The sequence below is a fragment of the Mustela erminea genome, chromosome 16 (assembly GCF_009829155.1).
Source record: "Mustela erminea isolate mMusErm1 chromosome 16, mMusErm1.Pri, whole genome shotgun sequence".
Taxonomy (NCBI): Eukaryota; Metazoa; Chordata; class Mammalia; order Carnivora; family Mustelidae; genus Mustela; species Mustela erminea.
Genome location: NC_045629.1, coordinates 43,335,247 through 43,354,861, shown reverse-complemented (window position 1 = coordinate 43,354,861; position 19,615 = coordinate 43,335,247). Strand labels below are relative to the sequence as shown.

At 43.1% G+C, this 19,615-nt stretch overlaps 1 protein-coding gene across 7 annotated transcripts in view; it reads left to right on the top strand.

The window, feature by feature from the left end:
• CDH17 (cadherin 17) overlaps positions 1–19,615 on the top strand; it is a 110,615-nt gene that overhangs the window by 74,596 nt on the left and 16,404 nt on the right. For all 7 annotated transcript variants that reach the window (XM_032316535.1, XM_032316530.1, XM_032316529.1 and 4 more), the window contains 5 exons: positions 280–411; positions 712–862; positions 4,979–5,194; positions 9,238–9,314; positions 11,219–11,410. In XM_032316535.1, coding sequence (XP_032172426.1) covers positions 280–411; positions 712–862; positions 4,979–5,194; positions 9,238–9,314; positions 11,219–11,410 — 768 coding nt within the window. The remainder of the gene's footprint in view (positions 1–279; positions 412–711; positions 863–4,978; positions 5,195–9,237; positions 9,315–11,218; positions 11,411–19,615) is intronic.

Sequence of the window (19,615 nt, the reverse complement as noted above, 5' to 3'; positions counted from 1 at the left end):
CTTCCAAAAGAACAACGCACAGCCCCATTAGAGGGTTCACAAGGAATTTCTTTAGAGAAGAAAAATACTCCTGTATGATTTTTTTGAGTACTATAACTTGGTAAAAGAAGAAGAAGAAGAGGCTTATTTTAGTTGAATATGAAGTAGTTATAGAAAACCACAGACATACAAACAAGATTTTTGGAAATTTTGAATTGAGAACCAGAGAAGTGTTTCTCTCCTTTCCAGTTCTCTTGGTCCTGATATGTCTCTCCTGACCACTCACTGTGGGCCTTATAGGTGCAGTGGAATGAGCCAGGTGCACGATACTCCCTAACTGACAAGGAGAAGAGGCCCAAATTCCCATTTTCAATTGACAAGGAAGGAGGCATTTATGTGACTCAGCCCTTGGACCGAGAAGAAAAGGATTCGGTGAGTAAGTCTGGGAAGAGTTTCACGGCCAACAAAGGCAAGACTCCTGTGCCCATGGACAGCTCAGGGCAGAATTGATTTTACTTAAAAATGACAACAAAAACCCCAAACTGTGTTCTGAACCCCAGCACATGATTGCTCTCAAAGATAAGAGAGCACCCCACAGACCTGACCCATTTTATCTTGTTTCCCAGTTCGAAGTAAATAGAAAATAAAGGGGTAGATTAAATAACAGTTTTCTCTGCCTTTTAACGAGGATGATGGAGGAGTCCTGTCTTAACACTGATCTTCCTGTTGTAGTATGTTTTTTACGCTACAGCAATGGATGAGGGTGGAAGATTGCTTTCGGTACCACTGGAAATTCGTGTGAAAGTTAAGGACATTAATGATAACCCACCTACATGTCCATCTGCAGTGACCGTATTTGAGGTCCAGGAGAATGAAATTATAGGTAAGAAATGGCTGCTGCTCAAAGCCATGGACAAAGCATATGGACTGTCCTCTATATGTTACCTCTTCAATCCCCTTCTTGTCTCTACCAGGTAAAAGATAGGGAGGTAAGTGTGATCGGGGATCATCTGTGCATGTCTGGCACAGCAGAGAGATTTGAATGCACTCTTGGAATCACACAGGTACAGTATTTCGGCTAAAAAATATATCTGGGAAGTGTTCTTAAATTGGAGCTTTTGAAACTACTACCACCACTGTGTCCATCATTACTCCCACTACTATTATTGTTACTAGTACTACTACTACTATTACTTCTACACCGTTACCACTACCACTGGCACCATAACCACTTATGCCAGTATCTTATATACATATATAAGGTTATCTCACTTGCAACGTTTCCCCGTAGATTCTTATTTGCTTTCTAACAATCTCAGGAACAGATAAAATCTCATCAAATTTGCTAAATAAATCAGATAAATATTTATATCCAATGTCAGATACTCTGCAGTAAGCAAGCACCAAAAATGCAAGTTGACTTTTGACCCTTGATCTTCCCTCTCTAGGAATCAAATAATAGCTCAGGAAGGTAGTTGACGAAGTTCGAGTCCTACGTCTTTTTGTCCTTGCAAGTCTTTTTGACCTGCTTTGTTGGGTGTCACATGGTAGCTACTATGAGAGCCACTCCTTAGGGCTCTGCTGTCCTTCTGAGTAGATCCTTCCTCCCATGCCTTGTGGACATTCTCATCATTTTCTTTTGATCATTCTACTCTTCTTACTATACATTTTTGACACAGTGGATGCTGTTCTGACTGCACCTGCTCCTGTGGCTTGTTTGCTCAATGTGCATTTTTTTTTTGTTGTTTGTTTGTTTGTTTTTAAAGATTTTATTTATTTATTTGACAGACAGAGATCACAAGTAGACAGAGAGGCAGGCAGAGAGAGACATGGAGGTAGGCTCCCTGCTGAGCGGAGAGCCTGATGCGGGGCTCAATCCCAGGACCTTGGGATCACGACCTGAGCTGAAGGAAGAGGCTTAACCCACTGAGCCACCCAGGCGCCCCTCCATGGGCATGTTTTATTTTGTTTTGCTTTCTTGCTGTCAGGAGTCCTATAGAGGTGACCTGTTGTCAATGTGTTCTGCTTAGAGCCTGTCTTTTTCATTTATTCTAATGCTCACAGCAGCAGGAAAGGTTACATGACAGCTTGAAGGATTTTAGTTAATTACAAGGAAGAATCTTCTGACGGTGATGTTGTGTAACAATGGAGTGAGAGACAATAGCCAAGAAATACTTGTGGCATCACCCTTTTTGAAAACCTCCCAAATTTCTGGTCTATGATGCTGAATGAAGGCAGAATTGCAGAACTTTCCAGATGATCCCTCAACCTTCTGTGTACAGGGCCTAACATTTGGTATATTTGGTATCTATTGTTGCATAGCAAACCAAATGTTGTAGCTTCAAACAAACATTTATTATATGACAGCATCTGGGAGTCAGGAATCAGAGGGCAGCTCAGTTGCATACCTTTGATTCAGAGGGAGAGCTTGGTGGGAGTAGGGGCCTGGCAGAGAGATCTTGAAAAATGGTGAGCAAGGTAAAAGGCAGTATTTTTATAACCTAATCTCTGAAGAGGCATCCATCACTTTTACCATATTCCATTGATTAGAAGTAAGTCACTAAGCCCAGCCCACACTCAGACAGAGAGGGTTACACCAAGGAATCAATTTGTGGGGGGTCACTGGGAACCATTTGAGAAGCTGCCTACCTTTGGAAAGAGGATAGTACTAGTTTTCTGAGACTGGTGAGGAAGTCATTGTGGTAGAATAAATTGTTTAGGGTCCCAGAGAGCTATTTGCCTCTCTAAAGGTGAGAAATTTATTTTGTGACATTATCTCACCAAGTGTCAAATTGTAGACTTAATGGACCAGGAATTCTCATAAATCAACAGAGATTGAATTTATTCTTTATATTTAGCCTAAAAGAAGTACAAAACCATGTCCCTGTCCTTTGCGGGCTTACTGTGTAGCTCAATAAAATACTAAGTTATTCCCTAGTGTGTTGACATTCTCCTCTTTGGTGTCTTTTATTAGCCAGAACCTGGGGGACTTGTGTTCCCAAGTTTTAGCAGTGCTGATACTAATTCTGAAATTCCACTTGTTACCAAATCCTATGTGTTCATACAGAAAATTTAGCTTCTCATAAAAACCCCACCTCCTGAAAGTATTTCTGAGTGCCCCAAGGGATGCTGTAAATACCTCTGAGTCAGTTTGGGTTGCCATTCATTCCCGGCCTTTGTCCCTCAGAGACCTGGCCCTCCTTTTACTTCTGGCCCATCCAAAAAAGTTCTCTGCTCCCATGGGAGGCAGCCTCCCCTGGAGTTTCCCTGGTCACTGATGTCAACAGTCTTCATGGTGCCTCTGACAACGGAAATTTTCCTGCGGGGTGGGAGAAGAACGGTTTCCTCTGTGTCAAACTCACTTGCTGAGAGGAAAGGTCCATAGCAGGGCTGCTCCGACTCCAAAGGATCACAGAATTTAGTAAGATACTCTTTGATCCCAACACAGACACTTAAGGGCAGGTGCATGCCACAAAGGTGACGTGGTTGTAGTGGATTCAGCAAGAGCAGCTGCTACTCTGTTAGATAAATATTCACCTGTGCCCTGTTGACTATTATGCTCCCTCCCCAGCCCACAGGACACCTCTATATGGGTCCAGCTCCATTACAGACATAACACAGGCACTTTCTTACCTCCACCCTCAAAAAAAAAAAAGACAATGCCTCCAAATTTCCATGTAAGGTAGTGAATGCAAATTGACTGGGGAAGGGATGAAACCTAAATCCACAACTGGGATATATTCACGTTTTAGCCCCACGATGGGATTTTTGCTCCCTGTTGGAAAACCACAATTGTCATTTCACAGAGCAAGATGATCCAGAACCTATTACAACTCACCCAGAACTGGAAGGAGCTGTGAGTCATATCCTCTGCCTTCTGGAACTCCCTAGACCGAAACACTCACAGGGATAAAACACATAGGGCCATAGACCACAGCAGGCGGGGCATGTATGCTTGTTCTTTGCCCTGTGTCATCTTCCGGGTAGGGTCAGTCCCTGCAGTTGTTGCATACAGCTGCTTAGAAGCAAGCCACAGTTGGCTTTTCCTCATCTAACACCAATTGTCTTGTCTATCAGTGTCCAAATGACATGGCTGTAACAAATCACCACAAACTTGGCTTCAAACAACAGAAATGTATTCTCTCACAGTTCTGGAGGCTGGAAGTCTAAAATCAAGATGCCAGCTAGTAGAGAATTCTTCCCAGCCTCTTCCAGATCTTGGTGGCTCCTGGCATTTCTCGGCTGTTTATGGCATAACTCTTGTTTCTGCCTCCTCCTTCATGTGGCCACTTCCTCTATGTATGTCTTGTGTCATCTCTTCTTCTAATAAGAACATCACTCTCTAGATTTAGGCCTACCCTAAATCCAGGATGCTTTCATCTCAAGATCCTTAATGAATTACATCTGTAGAGACTTTATTTCCAAATAAGGTCACATTTGAGGTTCCAGGTGGACATGAATTTTTGTAAGATGCTATTTGTTATGGGCTGAATTGTGTCCCCCCCTAAAATGCATATAGTGAAATCCTCACCCTCAGTACCTCAAAGGGGGACTATTATTGAGAGTTAGGGTCTTTAAAGAGGTGGTAATTTAAAATACTGTCACTAGTAAAGGCTTTAATCCAATATGACTAGTGTCCTTCTAAGAAGAGAAAATCTGGACTGGACACATATAGAGGAATGATCATGTGAAGACACAGGAAGACAGCCATCTACAAGCCGATCTCTTGATCTTAGACCTTTAGCCTTCAAAAACTGTGAGAAAATTTATTTATGTTGTGAAATCTACCCAATCTATAGTACTTTGTTATGCTGGTCCTATCAGACTAATAATATATTGCTCAACACACTACATTATGGAAAGAGAAGAACCAAATAAATGTAAGAACTTGAGTGATTCAGCGCTTTCTAGGGACATGCTTATCCAGTGAAACCCTTTTGAATACAGTGGATTACATAGAATCTATAATGGACGGATTCCTTCTATTCTTTCTCCACAGGGAGCAATATTGGGACTTTTATTGCCCACGACGAGGATGAAGAAAACACTGTCAATAGTATTTTAGAATATAGAATTGTGGATCAAATCCCCAAATTTCCCAAGGAAGGACTCTTCCTGGTCCAAACCTACTCAGGAGTGTTCCAGTTAGCTGCACAGTCCTTGAAGAAGCAAGACACTCCACAGTACAATCTGACGGTAGAAGTGGCTGACAAAGGTTAGTGTCACATTTGCTGTCAAAAGTGGAGATCCTTGTTGTCCTTCTAGTTGTGCTTTGTTAGGCTGCCCTGGTGCTGGGCTGTTTTACAGGATGCCATCTGAGAGCTCTTGCTTCCTTTGTAAGACACACATGGAGCGCAGAGGCACTGGGTCCAACATGGTAGAGGCCAGACTTATAGCTCAGGCAACATTATTGTGTTGGTTCCAGTCCTCGGAGAAGCAGATGCCAAGAGGGGATTAAATGTATAAGGATTTTCTTAGGGGAAAGACCCATGAGAAAAAAAAATGGGGGGTGGTGTCTGGAGAGGGCTGGGGGAACCATCAGACCATGGTATAAGCCTAAGCCTCAGTGAAGGAAGGCTGGTGGGAGAACAACGGACCACTAAGAGTTAAAAAAAAATTGGCCAAGGTCACTGGGAAGTCCAAAGTTGTCCAGCGAAGGAATCTCTGATCTCCTAGAACATGCCTGTCTTGGCCTGCTTGCCTTGCTCAGACACTGGCTGGGGGCAAGCCATGGGAAGAAGACCTCCTTGCAAATATGCTGCTGGATTTTAGAGTACAGTACGGGGCGGGGTGGGGGGGCACTGTCAATTAAGTTCCCTGTTGTTGGAGGTTGGCAAGGCCCATTCTCATGGCTGCTGTGATCACGAAACAGAATATTAATTGCATTTTCCAATTCTCTCTTTTGGACTCTAAGGACCCTATTATTTGAGAGTGGAGGAGAAATGCATCTTTGGGCAAGTTCTGTCTTCTATCAGCTCTCAGCTGGCCATGACTTCTATACAATTTCAAAACAAGTTTTTCTTAATCTTTGTTGGGTCACAAGACCTTTGAAGATCTAATGAACACTGTGCATTCTCTAACGAATGCACACATTTTGGGACAGTTGTGCACAGACATGCAAAAACACATGTATTTAGAGCCAGATTGATTTTAGGGATGCACACACTCCTAGGTTAAGAATCTTTCTTTGAGTTAACAAGCACCCACTCTTAGATGACCAAATAGTTCAGTAATCGTTGTGCTGGGAGTCACAGATTATACAGGTATGAAGAAGAAAAGAGCATCATTTCACACCACTCCTCCCATTTCCCCCTTTGCATAGATGTTGACATACTGAAGAGAACTGAGTTTTAACAGGCTCCCATACAGACTTGGGAAGTTAGTAATTTGGCAAATAGTGAGAGCCCAATATATCTAGAATTTTAAGAGGTACAAAAGAAGTGAGTATAAGTCATCCCCTCTTATGATGAATGAAAATTTCACACCATAGCCAACCATTCTTTTTTTTTTTTTTAAGATTTTATTTATTTATTTGACAGAGATCACAGCAGGCAGAGAGAGAGAAGGAAGCAGGCTCCCCGCGGAGCGGAGAGCCCAATGTGGGGCTCGATCCCAGGACCCCGGGATCATGACCTGAGCCAAAAGCAGAGGCTTTAACTCACTGAGCCACCCAGGCACCCCATTAGCCAACCATTCTTTCAGCAAACAGTTACTGAGCACTTACCTTACATGAGACACCATTCAAGCTATTGAAGATACACAGGTGAATAAGACCCAGGAGTTTTCCTCAAGGAGCATTCATTGTAAAAAGGAGATGGGCATGTGAGTAAATAAATTACAAGAAACATGTAGAAGGAAATGAGGGACTCAGTAGAGGGAGAGAGAAGGTCAGGCTTTCTGGAAGAGGTGTCATTGAGCTGAATTTTGGGGGATGAATATGATGTGTTACAAAATAGTGCAGGGCTTATGGAGGAGAAGAAATTCTATCTGCAAATGCATGGAGACATGAAGTAAGGTGAGGCTCTAAGAGCATAAGGTGGAAATCAGATTAAAAATTGTCTATGTTTGTGAGTATATTTATAGAAAATAGGGAGCAAATAGATTTACACATAAATATATAAGTGTGCAGAAAGAATTCAACATTCAGTTGTTGAATGTTATAGCCTAGAGACTGGGCTTAATTAATACAGTTTTACATAAAATCAGGGAGGGCTTGCTACCCAGGAGGCCACACAACTTACCCAAGTGAGTTTTTGTTTTGTTTTGTTTTTCCCCAAATGAGGTTTTTTTGTTTGTTTGTTTGTTTGTTTTTTAAGATTTTATTTATTTGTCAGAGAGACAGAGAGCACAGGTAGGCAGAGTGGCAGGCAGATGCAGAAGGAGAAGCAAGCTCCCTGCAGAGCAAGGAGCCCAATGTAGGACTCGATCCCAAGACTCTGGGATCATGAGCCAAGCTGAAGGCAGCCAGCCGCTCAGCCGACTGAGCCACCCAGGCATCCCTCCCCAAGTGAGTTTTGTGCAGAGCAAGGAGCCAATGAGTTCAGGTCCTGGAAACCTCCCCCAACTCCCAACCCCACCCTGACCCTTGTTAGTCATTCTTTTTCTGAGGACTGATCTTTGCTTTAATCAGCATCCACTATTATAATTCAACTAGATCACAAGCCTGGCTGCCTGTCTGGTGCATTGGACACCATCTCTGGAGTTAGACTGCCCGAGTGCATCTGTCAAGATCCCAGCAGGAAGCAGTTCCTCGAAAGGAATAACCAAGAAGAGTTTAAAGAAGGGATTTGTAAAGGTTGTGGGCAGGGTTAAGGGAAACCAAATGGAGGTATGAAGTGCAAAGGACAGCCTCCCTCCACTGAGGTGTGAAGGGGCAATCAAAGGAGCATTCCTCAAAGGAACATGCCCTCTACTTTTGCCTGCAGAAGAGGCTGCTGGGGGAAACTACCTCCGACCTCTCTCTTCCTGCCCCTCCTCCCATCTCCTGATCAGGGCTGCCATTGGCAGCAGCCAGGATGTCCAGATGCAGTTACTTGGGTCAGCCTCCAGGGACACGGAGTGGGGTGGAAGGGTGGAGAGTGGACAGAGAGGGCAAAGGGAGCAGGTAGATTTGAATTCTGGCTTGACCACTAGTTAGTTGTGTGACCTCGGTCAGGTTACCTAACTTCTCTATGCTGTGTGTCCTCATTCATGAACGAAATGAAGATGATCATAGTGCCTAAGTCATGGAACTCGTATGACAATGCAATGAGTAATGCTAGTAAAGCACTTAATACAGTGTCTGGTACACAGAGTGCTGACAATTTGTATTATAACAAGAACCCCAGTTCTGTTGTTATCTACATTTTATAGAAAGACTAACTAAGGTACAGAGAACTCAAATGACACACAATCTGATAAGTTCTCAGATATCTGGTAAGTGGCAGAGTCAGAATTCAACAGTGGGACTCCTGAGCCTGGAGTCTTAGCTATTATACAACACAGTATATCATGACTTAGAGCCACGGTGACCCCAACAAAGAACCTGTCATGTTGTTTCTCATTCTGGATATTTCCCTGGACACCCCATCCCCACCTGTATTCTATGCTCATCTTGGACCTAGCTTGAACCTGCTGTCTTGGACTAGATCTTTGAATTGGCAAACTCACCCCTCAAAGACTGTGTCATTTTCTATGAGCTCCTTCTGACCTTCTCTTGCCTCCCACCATATGAGTAGCCAGGCCTCTTGAAGGGGGCTAACTGTATTTGGAAGAATTTGGAGGAATAGGCACCCGACTTTCCCAGTGTATAGGACAGAGGAGATGCAGCATGGTAAGGGCTGGAAGTGTTCAGAGAAGGAAAGACAGCTGGCTGGGAGACTCAGGGAAGGCTTTCTGGAAAGGCAGTTTTGCATTAGGTTTTGAAGGCTACATAAGTTTCACTAGTTAGAAAAAAGAGGTTGCTTCATGGGAAAAACAAAAACAAAAAACAAAAAACAAACAAAAAAACCTAACCAGTCTTGATGAGGAACAAGCCTTACCTAGGAAGGGGCAGATGCCCAGGGAAGCTTCTATTAGAGCTTTTCCGGCCTCCTCTTGCTGACCTGCTTGTGGGGAGCAGGTGGGGGGCAGAGAATCCTGTCCCCCACAAACACTGCATGTCCATGGCAGAATTGTGACTGTGACTGTCACTCCCCTTGCCAATGTATTTCTTACAGATTTATCGTTTTAACACATGATATTTGATGAATGTTTTTGTGCTATGACTTTGATTTTCAGATTTCAAAACCCTCTGTGATGTGCAGATCCATGTTATTGATATCAATGACCAGATCCCCATCTTCGAAAAATCAGATGTAAGTATTTTCATCTGTTGTTTTTTCTTTGTTCATATTACTTGACCCTGACTTCTGGGATAAAGTCACAGTGAGTAGTTAGGAAAAATTCCAGACTTTAAAGGTAGCTTTAGTCAGTACACTGGTGACAAACCCAGATACCATCTTCAGTGGAAATCTTCAGGGAACAACAGAATTCACTGTTAGAGTATCTGGGAACATCTGCTTATAAACTTCTACCAATGGCTCATTTCTTCCAAGGGCTTGCTTAAAAGCTGCAATGACCATCTTTGTCAGATTTAAAGGAATTGAATGGCTACTTGCATTTTGTCCTTATATAATATGTGACAGTGAATGGGTTACCACTACGTCTCAAACAAGCATTTTCAGTCAAAAACTTAATATTTGGAATACTGGTGATTTAAACTCTTTTTGTAATAACTGGGTAAGAGAAAGAGAGAGGAAAAACTGACCTCTCGGTTAAGCCAAAGAAGAATGTGCTTAAGACATTTGCAAGAATTAGGAAAATTGGGCAGAAAGAGAGGGAGAAAAAAGATCAGTTGAGAGAACATCAAGAAAAACATTCACTTATTTTGATGTGGGCTTAAAACTTGGGGTGGTTTTACCATAGCTTCCCTTAAAAGGGAGGTCTCTATTTCTTCTGGAGCAGAGAGAAACCCATTTGACTAGATTGTTATGTCATGTTTGAAGTCATTTAAGGGACAGCCCAGAGCCTTGTGATGATGATTATAAATGAAATAGGGACAAAGCTGTGACAAAGAAAAGGAATTGATTTATGATAGGGTTTGGGCAGCAAGAGGTGTGACTGAATGTAAGGGGTTGCAGGCTCTGGGGCCCCTCAGACATGAGATAAAGAGCCCATTGCTTCTCAGTCTCCATGAGCCCTTTCTTGGCTTGTGGTTTTCTCGAGTTCCATCAAGATGGTGGTTTTACACTGAGGATAAGAATATCCTGCTTTGGGAGCTGGAAAGCAAATTGGGCCTTAGAGAGAGCAGGTAGGCATCTGTCATTGCTCCAGGCCTCCCTCCGGGCTCTGCCTGGTAGCATCTTTAAGATCATGATGCCAACAGAGATAATCTGGGGGATTTTCAGTGCAGTGGTGGGGGTTGGTGTGGGCCAATGAGCAAGAACACAGGCTTTGGAGTTGTACCAGCATGGACCTGAGTTCCAATTCTCAGACTCACTAGTTGCGAACTCCTGGCTGGGGTTTACTTCTCTAATCCTTTGCTTTCCTGCCAAATGGAGATGACTTGATAGGGTGCTTTGTTGCTTATCTTTCCTGAGTCCTTATCGTGTGCCAGGCATTCAGGGGGGGTTACATGCTTTATCTCTCTCAATCACCACAGCGAACAGGATGTTGGTTGTATTGCTATTATTTCCATTGACAGATGATGAAACTGAGACTTGAGGAAACGAGGTGACTTACTTCAGGTCACCCAGCTACTAAGTGGCAAGCTGAGGGTTCATCCCCAGGCTGTTTGATTCCAAAGTTCAGGCTCTCAACCTCTTTTCCTTGGTGGGTTACAGATTAACTAAAAGAATATATATGTGAAGTGTCTGCTGCAATTTAGGTACTCAGTACATAGTAGCTATTGATTTATATCATCACTAGTGTAATAATTGTAGTTAATAAACATATTGGATATGAGAAGGGGAATCTGTATTAAAATCCTACCAATAACTCCCTGAGACATGTTTCTTGGTGCAATGGATATCAGTCTATGAGGATGACTGATGTCAAAAATCAATGGCCACAAATTTATCGGTAAGAAAACATGCTTGGTAAGTATTAATGCAAACTATGATTTGTGTTCATTGTGAATCCAAAGAGACAGATTTGCCCCTTGGCAATTATGTTTGATGACAATGGACATTCTCATCTCCTTCCCCTATTTTTTTCATAGTATGGAATCTTAACCCTTGCTGAAGACACAGCTGTTGGGTCCACCATCTTGACCATCCAGGCCACAGATGCTGATGAGCCATTCACTGGGAGTTCTAAAATCCTATACCGTATTATACAGGGAGACAGTGATGGACGACTGGGGGTTGACACAGATCCCCAAACCAATGCTGGATATGTCATAATTAAAAAGGTAAAGAGCCCCTTTAATGGATTTTCTTCTTTTTTATAAATCAAGTTTCTTATGACGGTACAAGGATCAATAAGCAGGGGTAGTGGATTAGCCTTAACCTCTCAGGTGTGGTGAGGGACTCCTAGCAAAGGCATTCATTCTTGTATTCCTGAAAGACAGAACGCCAAAATTCTAGTTCTGGGTCTGTTGCTAACTGAATAAGTAACCTTTGTGGAGAGAGGTAGGGTTGCCATATAAAATAGATAAAATATAGGACAGACAATTAAAAAAAAACTGTTTGTTGTTTACCTTAAGCTCAAATTTAACTAGGTGTTCTATACTTTTATTTGTTAAATTCTGGGAGTGGGTAGGTTTTGTTGAGGGTTTTACCTCTCCTTTTACAAATGTGGGGGTACTAAACTGGATGAGCCCTATGAGCCCTTAAGGCTGTAGACCCTCTGTTCTAATGTGCCTTTAATAATGACTGGAAATCAGTAGATCTCCTTTCAAGGTTTAATAGACTTATCCTTTCATCCTGTCCTTCCTGCCAACCTTGAACTTTCATCTTTTAGGATATTGCTAAGCTCACTGGCTCTCACATTATCTCACCTTCTGTAAGAACTAGGAAGTCTAGAGCCAAAGTCTTGATTACTATAGTACCTGCTTCTTCAGGATCTTTCTAGCCCTCCCTCAATCTACTCCCACTCTCCACCATACACCTCTAAATATTGACCTTTTTCCCCAAGGCTGCCTCATCTATGCTTTAGAACATGTAAATGGTTTACCAGATGACTCAACAGGAAGCATTACTCAACGTCATCTGATATATTCAGAACTATAAGGGGTCAGAGTTATAGCAATAGTGGATCTGTAGGCATGGTTGGGTGTTGAAGGTTTATAGAGCAGTGTGCTAGAGGCTGCAAAAAAGGCTCAGGAGGAAAGCTTTGGTTCAGAATCAAGGAAAGCTAATAAAAAATTTAATAAAAAAAGAAAAAAAGGAAAGCTGAAGAGGAAGACAAAGTAGAATAATTTCAGAGAAGATGGATAGAAACACAGGGAAAAAAGTTAGTACCAAAGCAACCCCAGGGTCAGAGTGTTGGGTTCTGATCCTGTTATTACCATAGCCTTCACTTCCAACAAAGGGCTCCAGTGGTGAGGTCTGTGTGAGGACCAACTGAAACTATTAGCATCCTGTGTTAGTCTGACATTTGTAAAAGGAGCGGGGATGACTCTCCCTACCCTGTTCACGGCTGTCTACGTGGAGAAGAATTGCAGAAGGATCAGATAAGGAAAGGGAAATTTTCAGAGTTGGCAGTGGGTGGTCCAGGCATCATGCTGGATCCTTTCCCAGAAGGAGGGGCAGACAGCTCCCAGTTTCTTCCTGGACCAGAGCTCTCTAGTCAGCTATCTCAGTATGAAAGATTCCCGTATGTCAACATTTTCTTGTGGTGTCTTGTTGTGAGCCAGCTTAAGTTATTTTGACCACTTGTGGCTAATGGGCACCTTTAGAGAGATGTTGGTGACCCCGAATGATTAGTGGTGGGTGCGAGTTGTGAGTTGCCTTCCACAAAACCTTGACATGAGGAGGTATGCTACAACTGAGCAAGCCTCTGACCAAAATCCTTGTCACAACCTTATTGTTTTGTGGTTTTATTCCTAGTATCTGGAATGCTGCTGGGCATATAGTAGTTTGATAAATATTTGTTGGCTGAATAAATAATTGAATTCTATCCTATACACAGTTATTAACAGGCACAAAAACAGTTACCTAACTTGTGCTTTAGGCCTGTAAAGTCCTAGCTCTCTGTCCTTCGGGCACTGTGAAAACAGTATTCTAGTGAGAGAATTTGTCTGATTGTCCAAAGAAAAGGAATCCCAGACAGAGACAGAACAGAACTGAAATTCTAGAACTCTGAAGGGTACAGACGGCTGGACTAGCCAGATGCTCACACTCCCATTCAGGTGATGACTGAGAGATTATAGTATGTTTTAAACCAAACTTGTGTCTTGGATAGCACCAATATCACCACGTCCTCTCTTTGTAAGATCACTCTGCCCATGAACAAACCTTACAGTGCTGCTTGAGCCCGTTGTAGCTCAAGGCCTGCAGTGGCTGCCTCTGGAGTGTGCATCACTGATTAGGATCTCTTCAACACGAAGCAGCAACTGTACCTAAGGTGTGGATTCTTGATTAGGATACCCCCCGTGTTAACTACCTACCCTTAGGATGTCTGTATTCACTATGACAGATGCATGTGTTTATACTCTTTGTAGTGTTTTTTCAATAAGTTAGACTCTCTAACATGGTTACTGTGTATGACTTAGCTTTGAATTCCTTATCCATTTGGCTGCTAGGGGACCACCATTGCTTTGAACCATTGTGTTAATGATTTTTTAATGTTTGAAACTAGTTTTAAAACACCACATAACACAAAAATCTATCCTTTCACCTTTTATTGCGTACCCTCCCTTTAAGCACACTGTTGTAGAACATCTCTGGAGCTCTTTCTACTTGCATGAATGAAACTCCACGTTCCTTGAATGGCAGCTCCCCTGTCCTACCCTCCAGCTCCTGGTGATCCATCACCTTTCTACTTTTTATTCCTTGTAAGCTGGACTCTTTCAGGTAGCTCCAAGAAGTGAAATCAAACCTCATTTGCCCTTCTGTGACTGGCTTATTTCACTTAGCTTGATGTCCTCAAGTTTCTTCTGTGCTATAGCATATGGCAGGATTTTCTTCTCTTTTAAAAAGGCTGTAAAATTTTCTACTGTGTGTATATACCACACCTCCTTACCCATTCATTTGTCAGTTGACCTTCGGGTCGTGTCCACCTCTTGGCTATTGGGAATAATGCTGCATGATCACGGGAGTGCAAATATTCTGTTTTCAGTTCTTTGGGGTAGATATCCAGGAGTGGATTATGGGACGATAGAGTTGTTCTAGTTTTCAGTTTTTGAGGAACTCCCAGGCTGTTTTCCACAGCAGCTGCACCACTTTACATTCCTGCCAATGGTGCAGGAGGGTTCCAATTTCTCCACATCTTCACCAGCACTTGTTTCTTTTCTTAAATTTGATAATGGCCCTCCTAGTAGGTATGGTTTTGATTTGCATTTCCTTGATGAGTCATGATGTTGAGCATCTTTTAATAAGCCTGTTGGCTAGTTGTATGTCTTCTTTGGAGAAATGTCTGTTTAAGTCCTTTGCCTAGTTATTTCTAGGCAAAAATCAGTTTATTTTTTTTATGCCAGTGAATTTCATGAGTTTCTTCTTATATGATGCATATCACCTCTCATCAGATATATGGTCTGTAAAATAATTCCTCCCATTCTGCAGGTGGCCTTTTCATGCCGCTGCTGATTTCCCTTGTTCCGCAGAAGCTTTTCAGTTTGACGTAGTGCCGCTGGTGTCCTTTTCCTTTTACAGCCTGTGCCTTTGGTGTCATATCCGGAAACCAAGTTTCTTAGTCACCTTTCTTAGTCCCCCTGAATTACAAATGTGCTAACTGCAGGTAAAATTTGCCAAGGAAGCCATATTGCCCAACTATAGTCAGCTCCACTTTATGGAGCATGTCTGCAGACCTTCTCCTTAGTGTCCCACCCTGACTCCAGCCAAGGCAGAATTAAGCTCCACTGTATGGATGAGGTTCAGGTCCCCCAGCCATGGAAGAGCTGGGAACTTGACCCCAGGCCCATAACTCCTCTAGGAAAATGATTTCTGTTAAAGCCTGTTGTTGCCACCTACTAGCCCTGTGACCTTGATCATATGCAGTCTGCTCTCAAAACCTCAGTTCTCCCATCTGTAAAGATAGGTAAAATGGTAGCACCATCTTTTTTCTTTTTTTTTATTTTAAAGATTTTATTTATTTATTTCACAGAGATCACAAGTAGACAGAAAGTCAGGCAGTGAGAGAGGGGGAAGCAGACTCCCTGCTGAGCAGAGAGCCCGAAGCAGGGCTCCATTCCAGGACCCAAGCCAAAGGTAGAGGCTTTAACCCACTGAGCCACCCAGGCGCCCCAATGGTAGCACCTTTATAAGGATGTTGGTGGATTAAATGTGAAAACACATATACAGCTCTTAGCACAACACCCAGAAAACAGCAAACTCAATAAATGTCCAGCACTATTTCAATTCTGATTAATTCAAGCTAGGATGGAAGCCAGGTTTCTGCCTGTGGGCAGATGTGCTCTCCCCTCTTGCTGAGGGGGCCAAACCTGCCCAACCCAAGGGTCCAAGGGTATGGACCAGGGACTGCTGACTTGTCTCTTTAGGGGAGGGCCTGCGAATCAGTCATTTTAATATGTGCTCAGCAAAGAGGAGAAACCCTCCTGTTTTTCTCCTTTACTCTCCTACAGCCACCGCACCTCACTTCTGACACTACATGTGTGCGCTTTCCACACCAAGCAGTTCTTTGACACCAGCCTGGAGTCCTGTGATTTAACTCTATTCTTGCATTACCCACCTGGAGACAAGGTAGACTCCTCAGGTTGAAGGCTCAGTCCCATGAGACTGCCTTTTCTTTAGAAGCCAATTGCAAATCGCAGGTTGTCCCCTGTACTTTGGAGCCACTGGCTATAAGTCGGCTCTATGACTCCCTCCTTGGGTCCCACCACTTGCTGAAGCAGCTCACAGAACTAAGAGAAACATGGACATTGATCAGTTTATTGTATTGTGGAAATGATAAAGGACATAGGGGGACAGCTAGTTTAAAAGATCTGTAAGGCAGGGGATGGGAAGTTGGGGGAACCAGGTGGTGGGTATTGGAGAGGGCACGGATTGCATGGAGTACTGGGTGTGGTGCAAAAAAAATGAATACTGTTATGCAGAGAAGAAATTAAAAAAAAAAAAAAGATCTATAGGGCAAGGTCTGGAAGTGTCCTCCGGGCAGGAGCTTCTGCCTACTCTTGAGTTTTGGTGCCCTATTCTCACACAACATGGGCTATGTTCACCAACCTGGAAGTTCTCTGAACTTGTGGGATTTTTATGGAGGCTTCATCATATTGACAGGGTTGATCATCCATCTCTAGCTTTCTCTCCCCTTCCTGGGAGGTGGGGGTGGGGGCCGGAAGTGCTTGGTCTTTCTGGGGAGCAGCCTCCAGCCTGAAGTAACCCAGGAGCCCATCAAGAATGGTTTCATTAGAACAAAAGTTTCTCCTCCCACCCTGGAAATTCTAAGGGATTTAGGAGCTCAGTGTCAGGAACCAGGGACAGAGAACAATATATGTATTTTCTATTATTTCACTCTAAATCACTGAGTCTGACCCTTACATGGCTGCTTCCATGCTAAGGAGCAGAGAAAGCCATGAGGAGCAGAGAAAGCCATGGGGCACTAGACTGACAAGGTCAGATTTGCATTTTAGGAAAGTAAGTCTGGGAGCAGCCATGTAAGTGTCCCTACCACCGACAGGGAGACCAGTTAGGAGGGGGTGTCAGTGCTCTTCCACGTACTGAGTGGAAGAACAAATGAGAAAGGAGCAGACTGCCATTGATCACAGTGCCTAACTTTCACACCAGGAAAAACACTGAGCCAGATCTTCGAGGGAAAAAAAAATCAGAAATGAAAGATGCTGAATTAGCAAATGATCATCAGCAGAACTTAATCAAGGAAAAGCCTTGTCAAACCCTGTGTATTGTTCATAACACAGGGATTTGCCTGCAAAGCCAAGTCAAGAGACTTGTCATGGCCTCCTGGGATGGTTGTGGGTCCCATCTGATGAGACATATTCATCAAAAACATGCTGAAAAACGTGCACGGGCAATAATTCTTCACACAACTCAATGAAAGGTCAGACTCAGTGATTTAGAGTCAACCTGGAGGCAGAGATAGAAGTGCAGAGGGAGAGGAGTAGGGACTGGGGATATGTAACATTGTCACCAATGATCAGTGATGAGAAAAAAAGGGTGTGCATTACTTTTCCAAATGACTCTTAAGCTAGTTAAAAATAGGTCAGGGTCTGAGAATTCAAAAAGACCAGCCATGATAGAGAAGTGACATTTTCATTTAAAGAAATTAAAGCTAAATTTCAAGAAGGGGACCTCAAGGGAATTCTTTTTTTTTTTTTAAATTTATTTTTTATTTATTTTCGGCATAACAGTATTCATTATTTTTTCACCACACCCAGTGTTCCATGCAATCCGTGCCCTCTATAATACCCACCACCTGGTACCCCAACCTCCCACCCACCCGTCAATTCAAACGCCTCAGATTGTTTTTCAGAGTCCATAGTCTCTCATGATTCACCTCCCCCTCCAACTTCCCCCAACTCCCTTCTCCTCTCTAACTCCCCATGTCCTCCATGCCATTTGTTATACTCCACAAATAAGTGAAACCATATAATAATTGACTCTCTCTGCTTGACTGATTTCACTCAGCATAATCTCTTCCAGTCCGGTCCATGTTGCTACAAAAGTTGGGTATTCATCCTTTCTGATGGAGGCATAATACTCCATAGTGTATATGGACCACATCTTCCTTATCCATTCGTCCGTTGAAGGGCATCTTGGTTCTTTCCACAGTTTGGTGACCGTGGCCATTGCTGCTATAAACATTGGGGTACAGATGGCTCTTCTTTTCACTACATCTGTATCTTTGGGGTAAATACCCAGTAGTGCAATTGCAGGGTCATAGGGAAGTTCTATTTTTAATTTCTTGAGGAATCTCCACACTGTTCTCCAAAGAGGCTGCACCAACTTGCATTCCCACCAACAGTGTAAGAGGGTTCCCCTTTCTCCACATCCCCTCCAACACATGTTGTTTCCTGTCTTGTTAATCTTGGCCATTCTAACTGGTATAAGGTGATATCTCAATGTCGTTTTAATTTGAATCTCCCTGATGGCTAGTGATGATGAACATTTTTTCATGTGTCTGATAGCCATTTGTATGTCTTCATTGGAGAAGTCTCTGTTCATATCTTCTGCCCATTTTTTGATATGCTTGTCTGTTTTGTGTGTGTTGAGTTTGGGGAATTCTTGATAAGCCAAGCAGTACTCAAAGGCATAGACTTCCTGCTCCTGATACCCGTTTGGCCCCAAGACCAACATGTTCTAGTGGCCAGAGCACTGGGTGGCAGCATTTCCAAAACTTGTTTCATCCTCAGCATCATGTTGGCACGTGAAATAATAGAAAATACATATATTGTTCTCTGTCCCTGATGACACAGGTTGCTTCCTCTTTGCAGACATTGTGTCTTGTTTCTTTACCCCCCACCTCTGGGGACTGCAATGATGGGATGGGAAAGCCGGGGATACTACTGAGGATCTGTTTGGTGTGAGGATGGGATGCATATCCTCTGCCTGAGCACACAGAGAGTGGAGCTGTCTGCCTGAGCCTGGGCTTAGCTGGACCAGCAAGGAGCAGAGAGGGCATCCTTTGTCCACAACACAGGCTTCCTCCGGGGGCTGCTGTCTTTTTGTTCCAAATACCAGGCTTTCTTGGTTTGGTACCCCTGCCTTCATCCCCTGAGAGAAGAGCAGGGAGACCTTTCAGACCAGTTGGTGGTGTTCCTAAGAGCCTCATGGAACCATGGCCTGTAGACAGTGGGTGCTTATTCTGGAAGCAACCTCTTTTTTACATCTCATCTGGTTTAGGAAATTTTATATCCTTAATATTTTATCCTGTCAGTTGCTTCTTATTTTCTCTCTTAAATGGCCTTGAGTCTTCATACATAATTCTTTCTCTTCCATATGACTGACCTTTCTATCGTACTTTCTATTGAACTAGATATTGGGTTATGATGTTGTGTGTGTTTGTGTGTGCATGGAGGAGAGGGGTTTTTGGAGAAGAGGAATTTTCTCCAGAATGTCTTTTCCACTGGAGCCCTTAAGGGCCCAAGAAGACTGAGTTCTTCTGATCTTTCTATCTCTTGACTAATACACAATGTTTACTGTGTGCCAAGAAAGAGAGGAGAAGTAAAGATGAGTGTAACATAATTCCTCGTCTCAGAGAACTTGTGCTCAGTAAGGATCTAAGATAGAAAACCAAGCAATTAAAGATTACAGAGGATGTAGAGCTTGTCCATTTGGGTAGGAGGTGGGAATCAGATGTAGAAAGGACTGCACTGAGCCAACTCCTGCCTGAGGGGGAGAACTTCGGATGTTAGGGAAAGGCAGGCCGAGCTAATGCAATCAGGTGTCAAACTCTCTGTGAATTTTTCTCTTTGTGAGTGGATATTACCATTTCCAATCAACGAATGAGAAGCTGATATAAACTAAAGTTAAAAGACTGACAG